The following is a 21810-nucleotide window of genomic DNA, read 5'->3' on the forward strand; positions in this document are numbered from 1 at the left end:
AATAAAATTGTTAACAATTACCTAAAGCCAAAACAGAGTATTCCTAATTATGTCACAGGATATGTTAAATATAAATAAATTACACTGGTTGTGAAATAAAGAGAAAGATCCCAATATTTTTTATAATTTTTTTTATATACATTTTCAATTGCCAGACTGATGATACTGTTTAAATAAAAATAAGTAATAAAAGAAAAATGATTTCAACATAAATTATTTTATCTTATTATAAGTTAGGAGGCTGATTTTATTCAGAAATAATAAATTTTACATTTTAGAAAAACTGTATCAGAAAACTTTATAATAAAGAAAAAACTAATTGTTGATTATATTATGTTCAGCATAAGAGCTGTAATGCTTATAGTTATGAGAAATGCTGAAAGGTCACTGTCACTGTGGCAGTGTATAGTTGCCATTGTTAATGGCAACTTTTTTAATAACAAAAAGTACATATATAATTTTATATTATTTTTTATGTTACTTAAAATTCATCAATTTCAAATAATGATGTATAAAATTCAAGGTAGCTTATACTATACTGTGAAAGTTTAAAACAAAATAGTTCTTATGTTGAATGTAGTACAGTTTAATTGCAGTTTCTAAATTATTCATTTACAATGAGTGTACATTAACATTCAACAAATAAACAGAGGCAGATATTCAGGGTCAGTAAAAATATATAATTCCTGTTGTAATTAATAAATCTATTCTTTGATACGATGATCTTACAAAAATCTATGTTTTAAATTAAGCAACCATTGAAAGAGATAAAAATATTTTACAAAATAAAACAAATCCTCGTATTTCTTTTAAATACCATGGATTTCATGTGATATTTTTGTATATTTTTCAGCAGTTCAGTAATAATTATTAAAAAACAAAAAATAAATAAAACACCTGTTAGTATACTTAATATACTTATTATTTGAAATTGTTAAAATTTTGTTGTAAAAATTTATAAATAAATAATTACTAATTACTCTATTTAAGATATATGTACAGAAAGTTAAGTTGTGAAAAATGTTAAAAAGAAATAATAAAAAAAAATAAATAAATATGTGTATGAATTTTTAATTTATGTTCTAAAAATATTTATTTAAGAAACTTAAGATAACAATATATCTACCTGGTTTTATATAAACTCTTTACTCGATTTTTGTTTATAATTTTTAAGTTTACCTTATTTTATACAGACGTCTAAAAAAAGGTTTTCTCTTTTTCTTTTTTCCCATTGTTTGTTTATTGTCGCATCATTGATAACAGCCATTAGCAACTTAAGTAAAACTAAGTGATCAAAAATAATTAGAAAATAAACATCAAAAATTGGATAACAAACTGGAGCATAAATAACAGATGGGTAACAAATATTGGAACACTACCCTAGACTACTTTCACTTTGCACACAGTATTCCTTAAGGAATCTCATGTAAGCAAAACCGCTAAATTAAGTTCTTCATCCCACTATCATATAGAAACTGCAAAGTCTTTTGATGTATTTCTTCTGGTTGAGTAAACCCTTCACAGCTGAACCCAAGTTTAATTGTCAACAAATATACCTGAACTTTGAGCAGTCTATGAGCAAGTAGTTCATGCACCATTTTACATTGCATGCCTCACAGTTCTGCTGAGGAGAGCCAAATAGATGAGCATGGGTTAACTTTGTATGACTAATCCTCAGCCGAGTAAGGATGACTTGGTCTGTTCAGTTGTTCTCCCGGATGCCATGTAAGGTCATGGGAGGACTCAGAAGACAGAACTTATTGCATTGAATACTTATTCAAACTGAATAAGTATATACTTATTCTTTGTGAATACTTATTCACAAACTGTATACTCATACAGTTTGACACAGACTGTCTTCATGAAGTCACTCTCAGATATTAATTCTAATTGGAGGCCATTTGTTACTGCTCTATTGGCAGCCTCATCAGCATGTTCAGTATCTTGTTTACTTTTGAGAGGGTGTCATAGATAATTTGAATGATGGGTTCAAATCATCTGCAACTCAAGCTCTCAAATACACCCATAGAGTCAGTTAGTATTAGCTGTCATCACTACAGGCCTTAATAACTCTCAAGACAGAGTAAATTGCACAGGCCTTGCAAAAGAGCGCAGAGGATAAGGCACTAAGCTTGTATATTATTTTGTTAGCAGGAAGTATTATTGAAAAGTCACACCTGTCGGCTAAGACAGAGCCATCTGTCCATCTGTCTGGTGTGTAACTGTTGTACTTCTTAGTCATCTTGCTAAATTGGTCCCTAGCAGATTGGTAATGTGGATCACGTTTACACCTTCCACACTGTAAATATTCAATCTTTAGAGATGTGTGCAGCCAGGGAACACCACATCTGATTTACTTTCCAAGAATCCTGGGAAAAGACAGGCCTAGTTCCTGGAAATAGTGAAGCAGTCTGTGGTCGAAAGGCTGGAGTAAGGACTTCTCCTGCTGAGTGCAAACAGGCCTGGTTGTCTGTCTTGAGCAGTCGGAGAGATGGGACCTGCTGACCACATATTTTATAACCAGACCTGGTTTATATCTTACATTGGCTATATTTCACTTATTGATCAATTTGGATGAAATTTTTCAATTATACCTTAATGAGTCACAAAACTATTTCATATCATAATTTTTTTGAAACATAAATAAAATGGCATACATTCAGAATAAAACTTCTGTTTCCAAATAATTAACTAGAATCATATGTTTTTAACGATGCCACATATGAGTCGTGTTCATTTATTTACAACTTATAAACTTACATAAAATTTGTTAAATTACATGAATCTATCTTCAAAAATCATGGCTAAAAGGCCATGTTGAATATAACCAAGCAAAAAGTGAAGTGTTGGACTGGAATTTTAACATTTGAGAATCTATAAGAGCCAATAAAATTTTTTATAGTTACCTGATTAAAAATATTTTTTGGAAATTTAATGATTTTATGCAATGGAAATGTTTAAAAATTTTGCAATGGTTTAAAATTTTTCAATCTATTTCAGATTTATTGGACTGCTTCTGAAAAACCTGTATGTTAAGGGACAATTTCAATAACATGTATGTTAAGCCAACAGTTGAATAAGGGCTAGTACACTGAGATCCATTTGATATATTAATTCCAGAAGGATAGATTTTTCTAGACACAAATGGATAGCTAGTAACACCTTTCTAACTTCTTAGTAATACCTAGTAAAAGGTAGCTTCTTATAACCTCTTATAGATACTAATATTTTAGAATTTGATAAAAAAATTATACAAAATTGAGCATAGTGAACAATTGGCCAATATATAACATTATGATAAGACCTTAAGGTAGAAATTATTCGTTACCATTTAATTGCCTGAAGCTTCCTTGTTAAAAGTAGTTTTGGATCTACATTATCAACTTCCATGTTGTATTTTTTAATGATGGCCCCCTTCTACTTTGTTGATGGATGGAATATTACGAAACACATGTTTCCAAATTATGTAGCTAAATTCACATACAGAAATTCATGCATATGTATGTTGATCAACACTGCACAAAATTCTATATCAGATTCAAACCAAGTATCTTTTTCTTGTTCAAATACTTGGAGTCTTGCCTATCTTTTTCCAAAGAACTGGTATATTACTACTACTTTTGCTTTAAATTCTAGAATATATGTAGGAAAATATTCTAGATAATTAGGATTCCAAGAAATCTTGTTCATTAGGTGTTTAAAAAAAGGTTAATTGGTATAATAAATATACAAAAATTAATAGAAAATAAATATTAATTATATTATAAATAACATTTTACATTTATACAAATAAAATTAATTATAAAAATTAAATTAATTAAAGCTTATGATTCATTCAAATTTTATGGTCATGGATTGGTAACAACAACAAATTAAGAAGCGCATGTTGGTCAGACAATGAGTAATGTTTTGAAGATTGAAAAATTAAATAACAAATTATAAAAATTTGTGTGATGGAGAATTTTTCAAATTTGTTCCTAAAGTCACTGAATTTAGTAGATATAACTTCCATCAGCTGCTGTCGCTTGACCTCCTCCACCAGAACTTGGGGCACCATATGATGATGAGGGTCTGCCACCACCAAATCCACCTGAGCCTCCACTTGAGTATCCTCCAGCTCCACCTCCGTTTGAACCTCCTGGTCTGCCTCCAGAATAACCTCCTGCACCTCCTCCAAAACCACCAGCACCTGGAGCACCATAAGAACTAGATGGACGACCTCCAGCACCACCTCCAAATCCACTTCCTGCTCCACCAGCACCAGGTGCAAGATATGAACCTCCTGGGGCTCCTCCTGCACCACCTCCAAATCCACCAGCACCTGGAGCTCCATATGATCCAGAAGGACGTCCACCTGCTCCTCCATTTCCAAATCCGTTACCTGTGGATGAAATGTGGATAAAATTTAAATGTGTAACAAACTTAAAAAATATGTGTATTAAATGCTGTCTACATGATTCCTCATTCAACTAGTCTGTGTTCAATTCTATATGGGAAATAATACTTCTTAATCCTTTAATATTTGTGTTCATCCTTTAATATTCTTTTTCCAATTATGAGATATCAATGAACTAAATAGGTAAGCAGGTATCAACTTTGTCATTCAGCTTTAAGACAGGTGGCCAGAAAATTCATATTCAAACCTAGTTTAACGTATAATTACTTTTCACACAATATGATTGCCCATATTATTAGTATAGCTTGGCCAAAGGGTTCAGTTAACAGCACTATCTTTTAATCAATTAATCTGAGACTGTGCAACCAACTGCTGATCCTGAACAGGACTAAAACTTATTCTAAAATGATTATCTCAAAAGAATTGAAATATATTTATTTATTTTTTGAATTAAGATAATGTAATTTTTGAAAGATTTCTTGCAATTCATAATTATTTCTTCAAATTTAACAGGTCTTTAATTTTTAATAACATTTCTAAAATTACTATATTCTTCTATTTCAATATCAGATCTTGTGGGAGCAGCTGGAAATTATTCTGTACAGCCATCTTGTGAATGTTGAATTTATTTGTTCATAGATAAAAAAATGATAGTGCCAAAGCTGTTTTCATGTTTTTAATGTTACTTTTTTAATTGTTGAATTAGAAAGAGATTTGCTTTACTGGCAGTAGTTTGTAATTAATGTAATGCAAACTCTTTATCTTTTTACTATCGAATAACCTAGTATTTCATGAATTATGAAAAATATTCTAAGAATAATAAAATAAAAAAAACAACATATTATGGATCTAAAAATGATACAACTATCATACATAGCTAGCAAGAGTGGTAGCTGATAATTAAAAATTGCTTTTGATTCACATAATATTTAATGGGTAAGAAATTACCTCCTGCACCAGGTGGAAGGTAAGAACCACCAGGAGCACCACCACCAAATCCCCCAGCACCACCTCCAGGAGCACCATATGTTGAAGAAGGACGACCGCCAGCCCCACTACCAAAACCACCTGCACCTGGTGCACCATATGAACTTGATGGACGACCTCCTGAACCACCAAAACCATTTCCTGCACCACCAGCACCAGGTGGAAGATAAGAGCTACCAGGGGCACCTCCAGCTCCGCCTCCAAAACCTCCAGCACCTTAAATAAATAAAATGATTTTTATTAATTTTAGTTTTTTTAATCTATATAAGGCTTTTAATTTAAATATGTAATTAATAAATATGAGAAGTTGACAATTAGTCTAGCTAAAACATTACTGAATTTATTAACTTTTCATTTATTATAACTAATGAATAATGATCAAAAAGTAAAAATATACAGAGCTCTAAATTCAAAGTAAAAATAATGCCTACAAATTAAATAATACAAGTAATAAAAAAAATCTATAATAAAATTACAAAAAAAAAAAAATTAAATACGAAGTTTTGGTCGAACAGAATTTTAATTTAAGTTCCAAAATAAGAAAAATGATGTCTAAATATTGCAGACTAGATTGAAATCTTATAATTCTCTTATTAAAAATATAAAATTCTAACTATGAAATATTTTTAAAATATTAGAAAAAAGTAAAATGATGTATATAGTAGGACAATGTGTTTTTATTTTAATAACAGCTTTGAGAGGAATACAACTGTTACTAATATCCAGTTTTATATGGTAGTACAATAAGCTAAATATAAATTTTAAAAGAGCTTAATTTACTTTGAAACAAATCTGATCTACATAAAGATCTTATGTAAAATATATAAATAAATTACTGAAGTGTAATAAGTTAAGTCTATATGTAAATTACAGGTATTTACTAAATTCCTATAAGTCACCTGGAGCTCCGTAAGTTGAAGATGGACCTCCAGAACCAAATCCACCAGAAGAACCACCAAATCCTGCGCTACCTCCAAAACCACCAGCTCCTGGAGCTCCATAAGTACCAGATGGTCTTCCACCATTAACTCCTCCAAATCCTAGTCAAAAAATAAGTAGTTAAAATTTTTATATAATTTATACATAATGTTTTCTTTAATGTCTGTGTAATTACATATTTAAACTTGAACCTGGGTAGGGACAAAATTCAAATACATCAAAAGCTACATTTAATTTGAACTAATTCTTGTTACCAATGTACTTCGGCTGTTTTGATTCAATCAGTAGCACTGTCTCAGGATGATCAGCTCTATATTAGGTAAGACAGATTACAATTTACTTTGTTTTAGAGAAAATTCAAAATACTTGTTCAATTACTTAGAAGAATCTTGTAAATTGTTAAAACCGTAATCAAATGAGGGAGGGGGTAATCAAATAACCATACAGAGATTTTTTAAAATAATATTCCTGGTAGTACAATAATCCTTTTTTAATAATATACATACATACATACTGTAATTATAATAATATATAATAATTACATACTGTAATTATTATTCTTAAAATATGAATAATTAGATAATATTCCTGAAAAACTTTGATTAAAATGGTTTGGATTCACTTAATTTATCATAACTTATATAAGCAAACAGTTAAAAAGTTAATGAACCAAGTAGAACTGTGTACCATACTTTGGTCAGTTACACATATATTAAAACTGTGGGCATATGTATTTTAAAATAAATATTTATTTCATTTTAAGCAGACCAAAAATATTTTACTGATTTAATAAAAAAAAAAAGACTCTGGCATTAAATGTATTAAAATATTCTAGTAATAAATAAACAACTGGTTTAATAAAAACTAAAAGGGATATACAATTTTCCATAAATATATATATATATATATATATATATAAAATTAAATAACATACCACCAGAACCAGGTGAAAGATAAGAACTTCCTGGGGCACCACCAGCACCACTGCCTCCAAAACTACCAGATCCTCCTGGAGCACCATATGTACTAGATGGTCTTCCTCCAGCACCACCACCAAATCCGCCAGCACCAGGTGCTCCGTAAGTACTTGAAGGTCCACCAGATCCTCCGAAACCACCACCAGAACCTGGAGGTAAGTAACTGTTTCCTGGACCACTACCACCTGAACCGAAACCTCCTGGACCTCCACTGGAGTATCCTCCAGCTCCACCTGAAAGTTTTTGTACATGCACTGTTATTAATACATACATATATAATTTTTAATAAGTCTATTTATATTAAGTAAGTAATTTTTATCTTATAAATTAAAACAGAATTATAAGAAATACTTTGCATAAAAATATAATATTAACATTTTGTGTGCTTCTATAATTATTATTCTTAAAGTTTTCAAGTAGAAAAATCAATTATTTTTTCATTCAGAAAAATGAAAATCAATCTTCAGGAATATTTTAAAAATTACTTTTAAATATAAGTGGAATTATAAGTTAACCATTGCATTACGCGAATATTAATTATAAGATAATGCAATTTATTTTCTTGATAATACTTAATAAAACTGAATACCTTTTCTTAACTGACAAAGCAGGTACATTTGAATTACAGTCATTAAAAATGAAACTTCATAATAAAATGCTCGCAATACTATGGTTAACATTACCTGTTTTTATAATTTGGATAATTATCAAAATCAGCATGTGGTGAACAAATATATAACTCATAGGTGATTGGTTAAAATTATTGCTGTTTAATTGTTCTTTGATGCTGCAGGATGTATTTTAAAGTCCAATAATAAGTAGTAGTTTCTTTTAATTGGATTTGGATAATATATCTTATGGTGTATTTTGGCAACTGGGGTTCAATTAAAAACAGTGTTTTAGGAAGGATCAACATAAGTTTGGATGAGATCAAATGCTGAATCATTGGGACAGCAACCTGGTGTAAAACAGTACAATCTCAAACTTAATAAAACTTACCAAAGTATATAGTCATTGAAATTTAATTAATAATCCTATTTCAATACTACTGGATTTGAAACTGATACTAATTAAATATTTAACTTAACATGTATTTACATTTATTCTGAAGCTTTACAATCGTAAAAAAATAAAAGTAAACTTTGATATCCAGTGGAATAAAAAATATCAAATAATGCATTTGTCTATTTAAGGATGGGACTATTCAATAAGGTTTTATTATACTTTTTAAAGCTGATAACAGCATTTATCAGTAATGAGCCTTCACACTTAAAACTTAATCGCTAATTACTAAATTAGTAAACAGTAATATTAAAGTACCTCCACCAAAACCTCCTGGTCCACCACTGGAGTAGCCTCCAGCACCACCTCCTAAGGAACCTCCTTGTCCACCACTTGCATATCCTCCATTACCTCCACCAAATCCACTACCTGGACCACCAGATGAATAACCTCCGGAACCTGAACCTCCAGCACCAGGAGGTAGGTAACGTCCTCCCTCTAATCCATCTATAAATTTATTAAATAAAAATACTTTTTTAATAATTATTGTTAATAACATTACACACTTAATATTGTAACATCTTAATTGTATTTATTATACTAAAATTAAAGATCAGTATATTTTTTAATCAAAAGAATAAAAGGATAGCATATCAGAATTAAACATTTAGATTGTTATAATGAATTCTAAATAAGACTCATCAGTTCAACTGATAGATTTTAGGTCTATTAATTACACTTTGTCATGCAAACATTATTTCAAGAAAATGACATCTCAGTACTGCATTTGTTACTTATTTTATTACATTACAGCTAAAAGATTGAATTCAATTTTTCAAATCGCAGAATTTTGAAATATAAATAAAATAATATACTGTATTCTATAACCAGAATTTCAGCTATATATTTTGCATCAAATGCATTCATGAAACACAAGAAAAAACAAAGTATTTGAAATATACCTCGTAAGAACCATACCTAAACATAACCAAATATTAGAACATTTTCTTTGAAATGTTTTATAAATTAGATTTTTAGAAAACATTTAATGAGCTAATAATTTATAATTTTGCTTTTCCTTAACAACAAAATGCTACTTCTGATATTTGGAACAATAGCTACAAAAACTACATGAAAAATTGTGAAAGAGTTTTGAGTTTTAATCAGCTGCATTTAGCTACCAGAGCAGTGGTGCCAAACTTAAATGATATTAATTAAAAATTCCTGTTATAAAATAAAATATATGTAAAGTCTCTTAAAATGTTATCATAATTAAAAATAGCATGTAAATATAATGATTCATTTTAAATTTACAAAATAAACACATCTGTACAGTACTCAGCATAAAAAACCTGGGTTCAATATTTTTGCTTACTTACCTAATCGACCTCTCTTTTGTCTTGTAACTGCTTTTTCACCATAAGTATGTTCCACTAGAGTTGATAGTAATGCAACTATTGTTAGACATTTCTAAATAAAACAGACCAATAATAATTTAAGTATAATTAAAATAATAAAAATATGCTAATAAAAAATAAAGTATAAAAAATGTTTGGAAAAAGTTATTTGATTACATATTAACTGTTCATTACATGTTAAACCAGGGATCAGAAAATTCATGTTTGTTTAATTAGTGTAACACTTTTCAATAGTGTAATATTGACTTTATGAAAGAAAATCAAATCGTTTAATTTAAAGTTAATTGATCCTTAAAATTGATCTGTAATTTGTTAAGAATGATAATGGGAGCATAAGATATTTTCTTACCTTGAAATATTGTGCTGAGTTACATGAACATATTCGTAGTTCTGTTATTTGGTTTGGTAGACATGAAATGGTATGTATATATACCATATATATATATATATATATATATATATATATATATATATATATACATACATATATATTTTTTTAATATGCAATTAAAAAAAAAAAAAAACTGACAAAGTTTTAATGCTTCCCTGACATTGGTTATTTATTCTTATGTTGTGGATAAATAATGATACGTGAAAATTTAATAACCAAAAAAAAACTTCTTTTAATTCCAAAAATCAATTTCTAAAAATCAATATCTTTAAACTTTTACCAGTTCTCCATTCCAATATTGCTCCCAAAGTATTTTTTTTGTATCATTTGCAATACTACTATGTCTAGGAAGATAAAAAAATGATCAGTTAAAAAATATGCAATATTTCTCCTTTCTTACGGAAGGAGACATTTTAAAAAAAAAATCTTAAGATAATCATGCCCGCATGTAATAAGCTTAATCCAAAGTGAGGTTATGTAAACAATTTTGAGAAAATTGACCCCAAAAACTATATACCCCACCCCACCCAATGGAGGTATTAGTCTCAAAATTTTACCTACAAACTGCCTCACATACACGAGTATCTGAACAAAATTTCATCAAAATCGGTTCAGCCAGTCAAAAGTTATTAAGCTTCAAACACGCAAACACAAGTACATACTTACAAATATTGCCCCTTCTTTTTATTTGTTTTTTGGAGTTCCTGGAGTTAATGAAACGTTGAGAAATGAAAAAAACATAACACATTTTTTGATTGTAACCATACTTTTCTTATTTCTGTACAAGTACGGAAAAGTTGGAATTTTCAGTTTATTATACTGTATATCGATCTTTTTTATTTATATTTAGCAAGTGGTAAACAAGGATTTTATAGCTAACTTTTGAAAGTTGAAAATTCATTCGAATTTTTTGAAATAGTATTATAATTTAAATATAACACTTAGAATTAGTAAAAATAATCATTAATAACGATGAAAAATATTTATATTTTATATAAAGAAATATATATATATATATAAAGAACTTATGTTGAAACCATTAATAACTTTGATAAGTACTATGAATTTTTTATTTTAATTTCGATAGTTTTTTTTTTTAATTTCTTATGTGATAAGACTGAAGTTAAAAAAAAATCTTTTATATTTTATACCGAAATTTAGTCTTTCAAATAATTTTCTTTTACAATTTATTCAACAATGTCTCATTACTAAGAATAACGAGCACAACATGCATATCTTAGTAGGCAAAATAAGGAGTGATACGGTTTCTCATTGCTTTTTCATACAGCCGAATATACTGTCCCAATTAGCATGGAAAGCCCAATAAAATGCAATTGATATACAAACTAGCTGTATATTGAACATCATTACTCTCACAGAACGTAAATGTATAGAATGACTGTCACATCCACAATAAAAATTGTGATAGCCTAAAGCAGAAAATTGATGTAGATATTTTCGTTATATTATTATTTTTTAAAACTTTATTTAACACTCAGTCATTACTAAAAATAACAAGTACTTTCCAAGCGGAAATAATACGTTGTATAAATTGTCTTCAACCAATAGGAAGAAGTTTACAATTATTAAGAAAAATACTGATATTTTAAACATAATGACAAAATAAAGATTATCTAATAAAAAAAATCCATTAATGTAATAAAACTTAACAATTTATTTAAAGCATTTGTGATAAATAGAAACTCCCATAAAATTACATAAAAAGCATAATAAATGTGTATTTTACTATTTTTAACGACCTATATTGAAGACAATTGAAAGAAACAAACAATATGTGTACGACAGTCTTACTTTCACATTACTTTCGTAATTGTACTATTAAAAAATAAGTAAATAAATAACATCATCTATATGTTTTACAAAACAAATAAAAACAAAAACAGACATGACTTTTCGTAAATTATAAAGACAATAAAATCATAATCTTTAATAAAAAAAAAATTAAAATTATTATGTTACATTTAATATGGTTTATTATATAAAATTTTTGTTTGAAAATGAAAAAAAAATCAATTTATTTAAAAACTAAGTAATACCACAAATAATTCTTTATTAACAATACTCCAAAGCTGGAAAACATTTAATAATCGAGAAGCGCTTTCGCGGTTATATAAATTAACTTTTTTTATAATTATATAATATAGTGTATATTTAGGATAAATATTTATTTATTTTTTTTACCGAGCTTTCGAAGAAAATTACGTTATTACTTTCGGCCTCATGGTGTGAGTGGGGAAATGAAAATGAATTTTCTTTACGTTTTGAGATATGAGGAGTATGAAAATAACATTCACTTAAATTGCGCCTTCCTTGTATATATAATAATAATAATAATAATCCTATATAATTATATATATTTATAATTCTATGTATAAAATTTTGTGGTTCAAAAATCTCCAACACTACGAAATCAATTTCATTGAAATTTAGATATCCTGTAGTTTTTTGTATTTGAAGTTGTGCATGTGAAAATTTTATGAAGATTGGTTGAGTCGTTCGTAAGTTACACTCAATTTAAGGTTGTAAAGATTTGAGTGGGGGGGGGGGGGCAAGTTAGAAGCGTGGTTAGATGTGATACTGCAAGTTGGAACGTTGATGTTTCTTTACGTGTTTCTCTATTATTAGCAACAATGTTCGGGCGTTATTTTTTTTTTTTTGAATTTTTGATAAGAATGAGTAGATATTTTTTCAAAATAAAACAAAATAAAATAATGTGTATAATAAGTTGATGTTCTTGCGCAGAACAGTGCTAGAATTTTTTTTACAACGAAATTTAAAATAAAGCAACATTCATCAATATGAAGTAATTATTATTATTATTTTTTAGAGATTTACGCATCATTGATCAGTAAAACTATTTTATGATTTAATAAATAAATTTTGAAAGTTTATCTTAATTCTATATTGTACTGTAATTATTAGGTTTAAAAAAATACGGTTCGTTGAGAGGATTGATTATCTAATAATAATTAAAAACCTGAACGATGATAATGTCAAATGTTATGATCATACTTTATTAAATTTCCAATTAAAAAAAATTTACAACAAAGTTTTCATGCTTTTCTGGCACTGGTATTTTAATCAACAATACATGAAAAAAGTTAAAAATAAAATCAATATTTTTTCACTTTTTTTGCTCCCCCACCCTCAAAATCACCTGCCAAGAAATTTTTTTGATTGTATACGTTTACTATGTTAAATGAAATAAACTGAAAAAAAATTCCATTAAAAAGTTTGTAACCGATAAAAAGTTACCTTAGATTCCTTTTTTGGGATTGGGGGTAAATTATGACGAATTTTTTTTGTAGTAGTATTATTATTAAAAGTTTAAATAAATTAAAAAAGGTTTTAAAAAATTCAATATTTTTAAACTTTTATCGGCTCCTTCACCCCCAAAATATTTTTTTTGGGGGTACTTGCACTAATGCTATACTAAAGAAGAGGTAAAAAAACTCTGTTGTGGACACCACATGATTTCCATGTACGCCTCTTAAATTACATATACACATTTTCTAAAATGAAAAGTACATAAAATTTTATTTCATTAATAACTTCTCATATTTTTTTTGTTTGTTATTATTGAATTATTATTCATCGTAAACTTCTTTTTACAATCAGAGGTTAATAATTATTAATAAATCAATATACTTAAATTTCAAAAAAAAGTTAAAAAAAGGAGATGAAGTCTGATTCTAACCGATGTGTCTTCCCCTTGTAAGATCCAAATATTTCATTAAATAAAATTTTCTTTGGCTATAAATCTGGAACCAATGAAAATAATTACCACTTACGGTTTTTTGTTGAAAAGCTCTCAATGAGGGCTTATTACTGCAGTTAATAAAAAGTACAAAATCCATTTTTTTTTGAGTTTTGGCTTTTTTGGACACTTTTGGTTCAGTCGATTGCAATAAAAAGGGGAAGTGAACAACTAGATGTTACAACCGTCTAATCGTTTTTGAGTTATGCGAGATAAATGTACGTACAGACGTCATGCCGAAACTAGTCGAAATAAATTCAGGAATGGTCAAAATGGATATTTATTGAAGTCTGAAAAGCGAATTTTTTCGCGATCATAATATTTCTATTACTTTGTATAAGGAAGTAAAAATCGGTTAAAACATATGCAGTAAATAAAAACATAGCTTTTTTGACTTTTGGGAAGGAGAACAATTGGGGGCAAATTTTTTTTAAATGTAAGGTAAGCATGTACGATGTACTGAGCTTAATATAAATTAGGGTTATGTTAACAAAATTTTGAAGAAATTGACTCAAAAAAACTATCTACGCCATCCCTTGTAGATATTGACTAAATTTTTACCAACGAATTACCCTACATACGTGAATCTGTACAAAATTTATTAAAATCAGTTTATCCAGTGAAAAGTTATTAAACTTCGAACACGCCAACACACGTACGTACGTATGAATATTATCCCCCATATTTATTTACTTTTTTTTTGGGGGGTCCCTCGGTCATAAACGTTGAGAAATATTAAAAAAACCCATACCTCATTTTTTGATTGATTATCATACTTTCCTTGCATCTAGAGTTCTGATGTCAGGAAAGTAAAAATATTACATTTTCTCTATATTGCCGTATTAGCGATTAGGTAGATGAAAACAAGATTTCAAATTTTGATAAGAAAAAAATCGAATTTTTACAAAAAATTATGTGAAGCTAAAAAAGAAAATAAAGAAAAATAATTACTTTTTTTAAGTTGAGAAGTTATTTTGAATGATTTTTTCCAAAAGAAAATATTACAATTTTAAATAAACTTTTATTTTTATTTTTTTACGATACGGCTTAATGTTATCGATTATCATAAATCTGTACTGTTATCAGGACTGTTAAAAGGCCATTTGGCAAACAGTACTGAGTTTTATTCTGTTGAAATTATTGTATTTCACAAAATAAACGGTATTTATCAGGAATATTCATATTATTTTTGTTGATTTTATGAAGTTTGTTGTGATAAAACCTTTTTAAATATATAAATAATTAATATAATCATGGTCAACTTGTATAATATATATATATATATATAGTTTATTTGGTATATTAATAAGTATAAGAAAAGAGATTGAAATACAAAAATATTATGCAAAATAACCCTGTTTTATCAGTAAAATTCCAGTAGATACGGGAATGTAATCAAAATGTAAGGAAGCTCCAAACAATTATAGCATTGTTGAACATAGCCTTCAAGCGCAATGATACAATCTGAATGATATATCTTTTCTGTTTCTCTCTATCTCTCTCTCTCTCTCTCCACCAAAAAAAGATTTAAAAAAAAATATATATATTTATATAAAACTGTGTATTTCTTTAAATAACAACGAGAAAATTTACTTTCTACTTCCTAAAAGAATCATTAAAATACTCTTACTAACACTACAAACAACTTTATACTGTATTATACAACTTTAAAATCATATTCATATATGATTTTAAAGTTTTATTTAAAAAAAAATTATTTCTAATAATTAAAATTTTTAAATTAAATTAAAAAAAAAATTATATGCTATAAACGAATTTAATAAATATTGAAAAGTACGTAATTTAAGCAAAAATCTGATTTACGAGTATAATTTTAATTATTCTATAGAATTTATGTTTTAATTTTAATAAATATTACATTTTTACAACCGATTTAACAACAATACAAGATATTTTGTAATATAAACGAAATAATATTATTAAAATTTTAATTAATAAAATTACTTGAAAAATATAACATCTATTCACGATATGATAAACTTTAGAAAATAGTATTAGTTTATTGAGTATAATAAAATAACTCAATAATTTTTTAAATTATTGAGTTAAATTATGATTTTTCATTTCTGCAATACTGGATCATAAATTAATATATAATTAAACTAGATAATTATCTTGAATCTTAACTTGGAGTAAAAATAACGTTTAATTACTGGTTTATTTGCTCTTTATTATTATTATTATTTTTCATTAATTACTTAAGAAGAAATTTTACTTGTTACTGATTTAATAAATTAAATTTTTTAATTAATTAATTAGTTAGATTATTTATGAGGCATGAAGTTAATTTACATTTAAAAATCTGCATTTAATTAATTTTATCTTTTAAGAAACGAATGTTTAAAAATATCACACTACATTTTTATAAACGTATAAAGAAAGTTTTATTAATTTTTTAAGTAGTAATTTTTTTTAAATATAGCATTTTTAATAATAATACTAATAAAAATAAAATATTAAGGTTTTTAACAAATTTTAGTTAACAATTTTAAGTTTTTTTTTTTTGTTTTTTTATTCTTAAAAATATGAAGTTTTACATATAATAATTATTCAAAATAATTATGTATATCTTCTGTATCTATAAAGAAACTTGTCCTGACTGACTGATTCATCAAGGCCCAGAAAAAACTATTAAAGATAGATTGATGAAAATTTGTATACTAGTTCTTCTTACAGTTTAAGTGCACGCTCTAATTTTTTTTTATTAAATTGTTTAAATGGTTAAAATGGAGTAACAATGAAATTTACTATTTTTTTTTTTAATTTTTCGGTTAAAAATATAGGTATTAACTCGATTTTTGATGCGTGTAATCTTCATTTAAATATCTAGAAACAAATTTCTAGATTTTTTAAAATTCCCGGTTTAAAGAATTAAAATAAATTTTGAATTTTTATTAAAACCCAGCTATTTTTTTTTAGAATTTCTCAGTAAAAAATGAAGATATCAGCTTGATTTTTGATGTAATTTTCATGTAAATATCTAACAATAATTTTTAGATTTTTGACCTTGAAAGGTGGAAAAAAGGTAAAAAATATATGAACAATGATTGCAAATTTCCCTCATTTGCGATTATACTAAACAAGATATTCATTAGATTAGGGCTTGCAAACACTCTCCAGATAAATATATAAAAACTATTTTCGGTTGTTTTTTTTAATTTTGATTTTGTAAGGGGGTGCGACGGTGTACACGGTAATGAGAACCCGGTTGAGGAGCGGTATCTCAACCTACATAGCCATTGCCACTGTTACTGTTTGTGCAACGCGATTGGCTGCTGCATCTGCCTTCGGTCACATGTTACTTGACTAAAAAAGGATAAAGTTAAAGAAAAAATTGACCGCGATGGGAAACCCAAGTAACCATATAGCGCGGGCGAAGCCACGACGGTGGGATGCTAGTATATGTTTATTTTTACATACGTCATAGAAAACAAAATTACATTGTTTATTGAAAATAATAATAGAACATTTATTATATTAATTTTCGTTTTTTTTGATGATCCAATGAAAATTTTAAAATTAATAAATTAGAAAGTGTAAAAAATTAGTTATTAAATAATTAAAGTTTTAATGAAAAGTTTGTCTTACGTCTATTGATAACATTGTGCCCTTAAAATTTGTTTTTACAAATGAAAATTGAAGTGTAAAAACGTGTTTTTTTTTAAATTTCAGTATTTTTATTTTACTGATAATAAAAAAAAAAAATAATAATAATCAGAAATCACAAATGTGTTGTTAAAAAAAAAAAATACTAATAACAATTTTTGAACTTTTAAAAAATATATATTGTGATAAATTTTTTGAGCATTATTTAAAAAAAAATAATTACCAGTATATTTAAAAAAAAAATTAATGATTAATTAATTAAATAAATTGATTACTTACTAATTTTCTAGGTAAAGTTGTAGGAGTCATTATATAGATGTATATTAACTCCTATATAAATAATTTAAAATAAAAGAACAGTTACTAAGAAGGAAACACGTGGTAATGTGCAATTGTAGTTGAACTGCGATCGTTTTATATACTAAGAGGAAGAATCTGGGGGGTGATGATCCAGGGACAGGGAAAGGAGATAGCACGCAGTGACATCACGTTCCCATCTAAGATAACAGTGGAGGTGGTGAATAACGATACGTTTTAAAATAAAAATAATAAATGAAAAGAAAAAGAAGATAATACATAACGAAGGAGACGATACCATAAATATGGTGGAGAAAGAATACCCGCTGCCGAACTTGCTGAATAGAAGAGGGAGAAACTTCAGTATTCCATTCAATGATGAGTGAATGTTCTCATTAGTGAAGAAAAATAAAAGAAAAAACTTGCACGGCCTGATGGTGCGTAGATTACGTGCAGAATATGGTATAAATGAGTTTATAGTTCTGTTTATAATATGACAGTTACAAAGGCTAATAGTCTTGAAATCTCAAGGACAAACTGCGGTCCTAACCCCATTATCTTTTTAATTCACTTTCCTAAATATTTCTATTTATTTTTTTCTTATTAAAACTATTAAATAATAGCATCTTAAGCATAACCTAGAATATATAAGCATCGTAACCTATATTTACATTATTCCTTTATAAAATAATGATAATAATAATAATAATAATAATAATAAAATAAATACTTGAATGTGTCCAATTATACTTTCAATATTTTGAAGAATAATAATAATGGAAAAACGAAATATTTAAGCTATTTTTTTTTTTTTAATAATATTTACTAAGATTTTTTACACCGAAAACTTTTTATTTTTTTAACAAAAATAAAAAACGAGTAACGAATTTTATCCTATTCAAAAAATATAAAATATTGTACGAAAATTTTTATACTTAAAATTTTTTTAAACTAAATATGTTTTATTTTGATTACATAATACAATAAGAAATACATTTCTTAGTATAATAGTAATTAATACTATACTAAGAAAAAGGCGGGCCTATGATCCATCGCGAAAATGTTACATGGTTTATGTTTCATTAAACATGATTTGGTTAAATGTTTTAGCCAACTGTAATTAAATAACGTTCATGAATTTGGCGAACTAATAACAACAGAAAATTTTGAAATGAAAGGGATCCATAAACAGCTTTCCTACCAGATATTGAAATAGAACGGAAGCTTGGAACAGAACGGACTGCAACGATGTCGAGGGATCTTTTATTCCCCTATTTTATTACAGAGTCTGGACAACAGTTCCTTCCTGTAGGGTTTTTCTATATTTGGCGATTATATATTTATTGTCAATTTGTTTTTAATATGGATAGAGTTCTGGATTATATTAAGATATGTTTTAAATCGTGAGTGTGATAATATATTACTAGGGTTATTTCTTGGAAAATTAGCAAAATATTTGCATCCATGTCACGACGCGATTCCCTTTCAATGAAGGCCTTTTAGTGCTATCACCTTTCGATCTAGCAGGTATGAACCTGTTTGGGCCCTAGTTCATGTGGAGGGTTCAATTTACTCCTGTTGCGGAGGGAGTTGCATATGGGGGCTGTAGTACTGTCTTGTTCAGGACTCTGTATGCAATTAATGGAACTTAAATCTTTCAGAATCCATCATGATAAAATAATTATATCATCTACGATTTCTGTTATTTTAGTTTACTGAAAAAACTCCAATTTTCTTCATTAATTGTGATATTTGTAAGCTTTTCTAATAATTTATATTTCAAGAGTATATTCTAAACTAAAAAAAAAATTATATTCTGATATTTCCTTTTTCTGAATTCGTTCACATTTAATTTGAAGGCAGAAATGTTCGTAAAGTCAGTGTTATAAAATTCCAGGCGAATATCTGTTTTTACTTATTAAAGTTTAGATCTCAACGTTTAAATATATATAGTTAAATTAACAATTATATATAAAGTTATGTTACAGTAAAATCCTGTCGCATTGCATTCCATAGGCTACGTCTACTTCATATCAGTTAATACTAAGAAATCCTATCATTAATACTAAGAAATCAAAAAGACCGTAGAAAAACCCTTAACTGAGGTTTAAGAGAAGAACCGGAGAGCGAAGGGGTGATGGACAGCCTCCTGCGGAGCCGCCTTTCATCAGCGCTTGCGTGGATGGGCGATGGTGATGAAGCAAGGGGACTCTGGGATACCTCAAGCACAAGCACCTCCCGGGGCTGTGTAATGCTTATTCGCGGGTCTGGCCCCGGGAGGGGAGGTTCGGTGAGGTAGGAGGTTTAGTCGGTAAGGCGTAGGCACATATACGCACTCATAATATCTTGCGAAACCTGTTAACGAGTCCGTCATTTCGCTCGTAAATGGGGTTCCTCCGACTCATCGAGAAAAAAAAATACTAAGAAATTCACCGTGTGATGGAATGCAATGCAGGTGCATTCTGTTTGCATCTTGTACCAGGTCTACAGAATAATTATTATTATTTTTTATTCTATGGAATTATTATTCCATGAGACTCTCATGGGATAAAGAAGTCTTTCTCCTGGACCCGTTTGATTCGATCGTCCTATTGAAGTTCCATTCAGACTTTCATATAGTAAAGTTCAATTAGACAGAACTCGTTCGATGCACTCATCGTCTATTCAATTCATTTAAATCAATAAATTTACGATGCCCGTAACTCTTACTCATATATTGCAATGGGGTGTCCTTATACAATATTTTACTATTATTTGAATTTATTAAATATATCCCTTGTACCATTTTAGTATAGTTTCATTATCATTTACAATCGTTATTCTTTCTTTATGTGGTATTATTACAAAAAAATAATGTAACTGGTATCCATTTTATAATACTTTCTTTTAAATCTAACATTATATGTTTACAATTATTTATTTTATTATTTAATACAATATCCTTTTCACAATTAATATTTTCTGTTATCCTTTTTTCAATTAATATTTATAGGGGAATATATTAATATTTTACAATTAATATTTAATCTGCTATTACTATTACACTTATCACTTAACCCTATGAATTTTGATTCATCTGATTTTAACAAGTATTTTACTTTTGGTATAGTAGTTACATAGTCTAAGTCTTTTCTAGTAGTACTGTACCAATTTGTGTAAATTATAATTTGTTTCTTCTACAATTGGTAATTCAAGAAAGTACATAATATTATTTTTACAAATCTTACTATTAATTCTTATTATGTTTTCAAATTCTCTTATGTTATTTAGTTTAGGTACTAATGGTAATCTATTATTAATATTTGGATATTTTCAATATTTCATTAAACAATTCCTTTGTGGATATAATGCTTGGATGTAGTGTTCCTAGCATATAAAATGTTAAAACTACTCTCTACATCTCTACAAGGATCTACATCGTGTACAAGGATTAATATAATGTTAGTACAATATACTGAATTGACTCAACAAATTTCTTGTCTTTTCTAATTATATAAAATCATTTACATTTCTATTCATTATTAATAATTTCTTTTTCAATTCGTTAAAATTATCTTCAATTATCTTTATCGTTTTATTAAATTCACTAATAATATATATATTTACTATATACTGGTTATTTATTTGATCAATTATATTATTTTACTTATATTTTATTTCATTTAATATTAATTCGTAACTAGCATCAATGTTACCACCAGTAATCATTTTTATAATTGAACCTAAGCTATTTATTATACTAATTTTACTGCGCCAGTTATTATTATTATTATTATTACCACTTTGCAATATTATTTCTAATTTTTCTTCTATTACAAGTCCAGTATGATTAATGAATCGTATATAGTTACTTACATCGCTGTATTTACTGCTATTTTCTGTAATAAAGTCTTTTTTATTGCTTATATTATATAATTCTTCATTATTAATATATTTAATTCGCTCATGTAAATATTATTCACACTCTCAGCATTATTAAACAACTTACTCAAATAATA

The 21810-nt window shown here is 27.4% G+C and overlaps 1 protein-coding gene across 1 annotated transcript; it reads right to left on the reverse strand.

Moving 5' to 3' along the window:
* Positions 1–3739: 3739 nt before the first annotated feature.
* LOC142329992 (uncharacterized) lies at positions 3740–17891 on the reverse strand. Its single transcript, XM_075374991.1, has 7 exons — positions 17795–17891; positions 9681–9771; positions 8620–8808; positions 7257–7532; positions 6283–6423; positions 5345–5599; positions 3740–4381 (listed from the first exon to the last, which is right to left on the reverse strand). Exons 1-7 carry the CDS (start codon positions 17822–17824, stop codon positions 3993–3995), a joined length of 1371 nt encoding a protein of 456 aa, XP_075231106.1. The 5' UTR covers positions 17825–17891; the 3' UTR covers positions 3740–3992.
* Between the last annotated feature and the right edge of the window lie 3919 nt (positions 17892–21810).

Source organism: Lycorma delicatula, chromosome 9 (assembly GCF_047948215.1).
Source record: "Lycorma delicatula isolate Av1 chromosome 9, ASM4794821v1, whole genome shotgun sequence".
NCBI classification, from domain to species: Eukaryota; Metazoa; Arthropoda; class Insecta; order Hemiptera; family Fulgoridae; genus Lycorma; species Lycorma delicatula.

What these genes read in the sequence shown, in the direction of transcription:
- LOC142329992 (XM_075374991.1), bottom strand. Translation starts at nt 17,824, where the DNA reads ATGACTCCTACAACTTTACCTAGAAAATTA. An exon ending in TCTTTCACCTGGTTCTGGTG is followed by an intron (nt 6,424 to 7,256) that starts GTATGTTATTTA and finishes TTTTTTGACTAG; the next exon opens with GATTTGGAGGAGTTAATGGT. An exon ending in TTCAACTTACGGAGCTCCAG is followed by an intron (nt 5,600 to 6,282) that starts GTGACTTATAGG and finishes TATTTATTTAAG; the next exon opens with GTGCTGGAGGTTTTGGAGGC.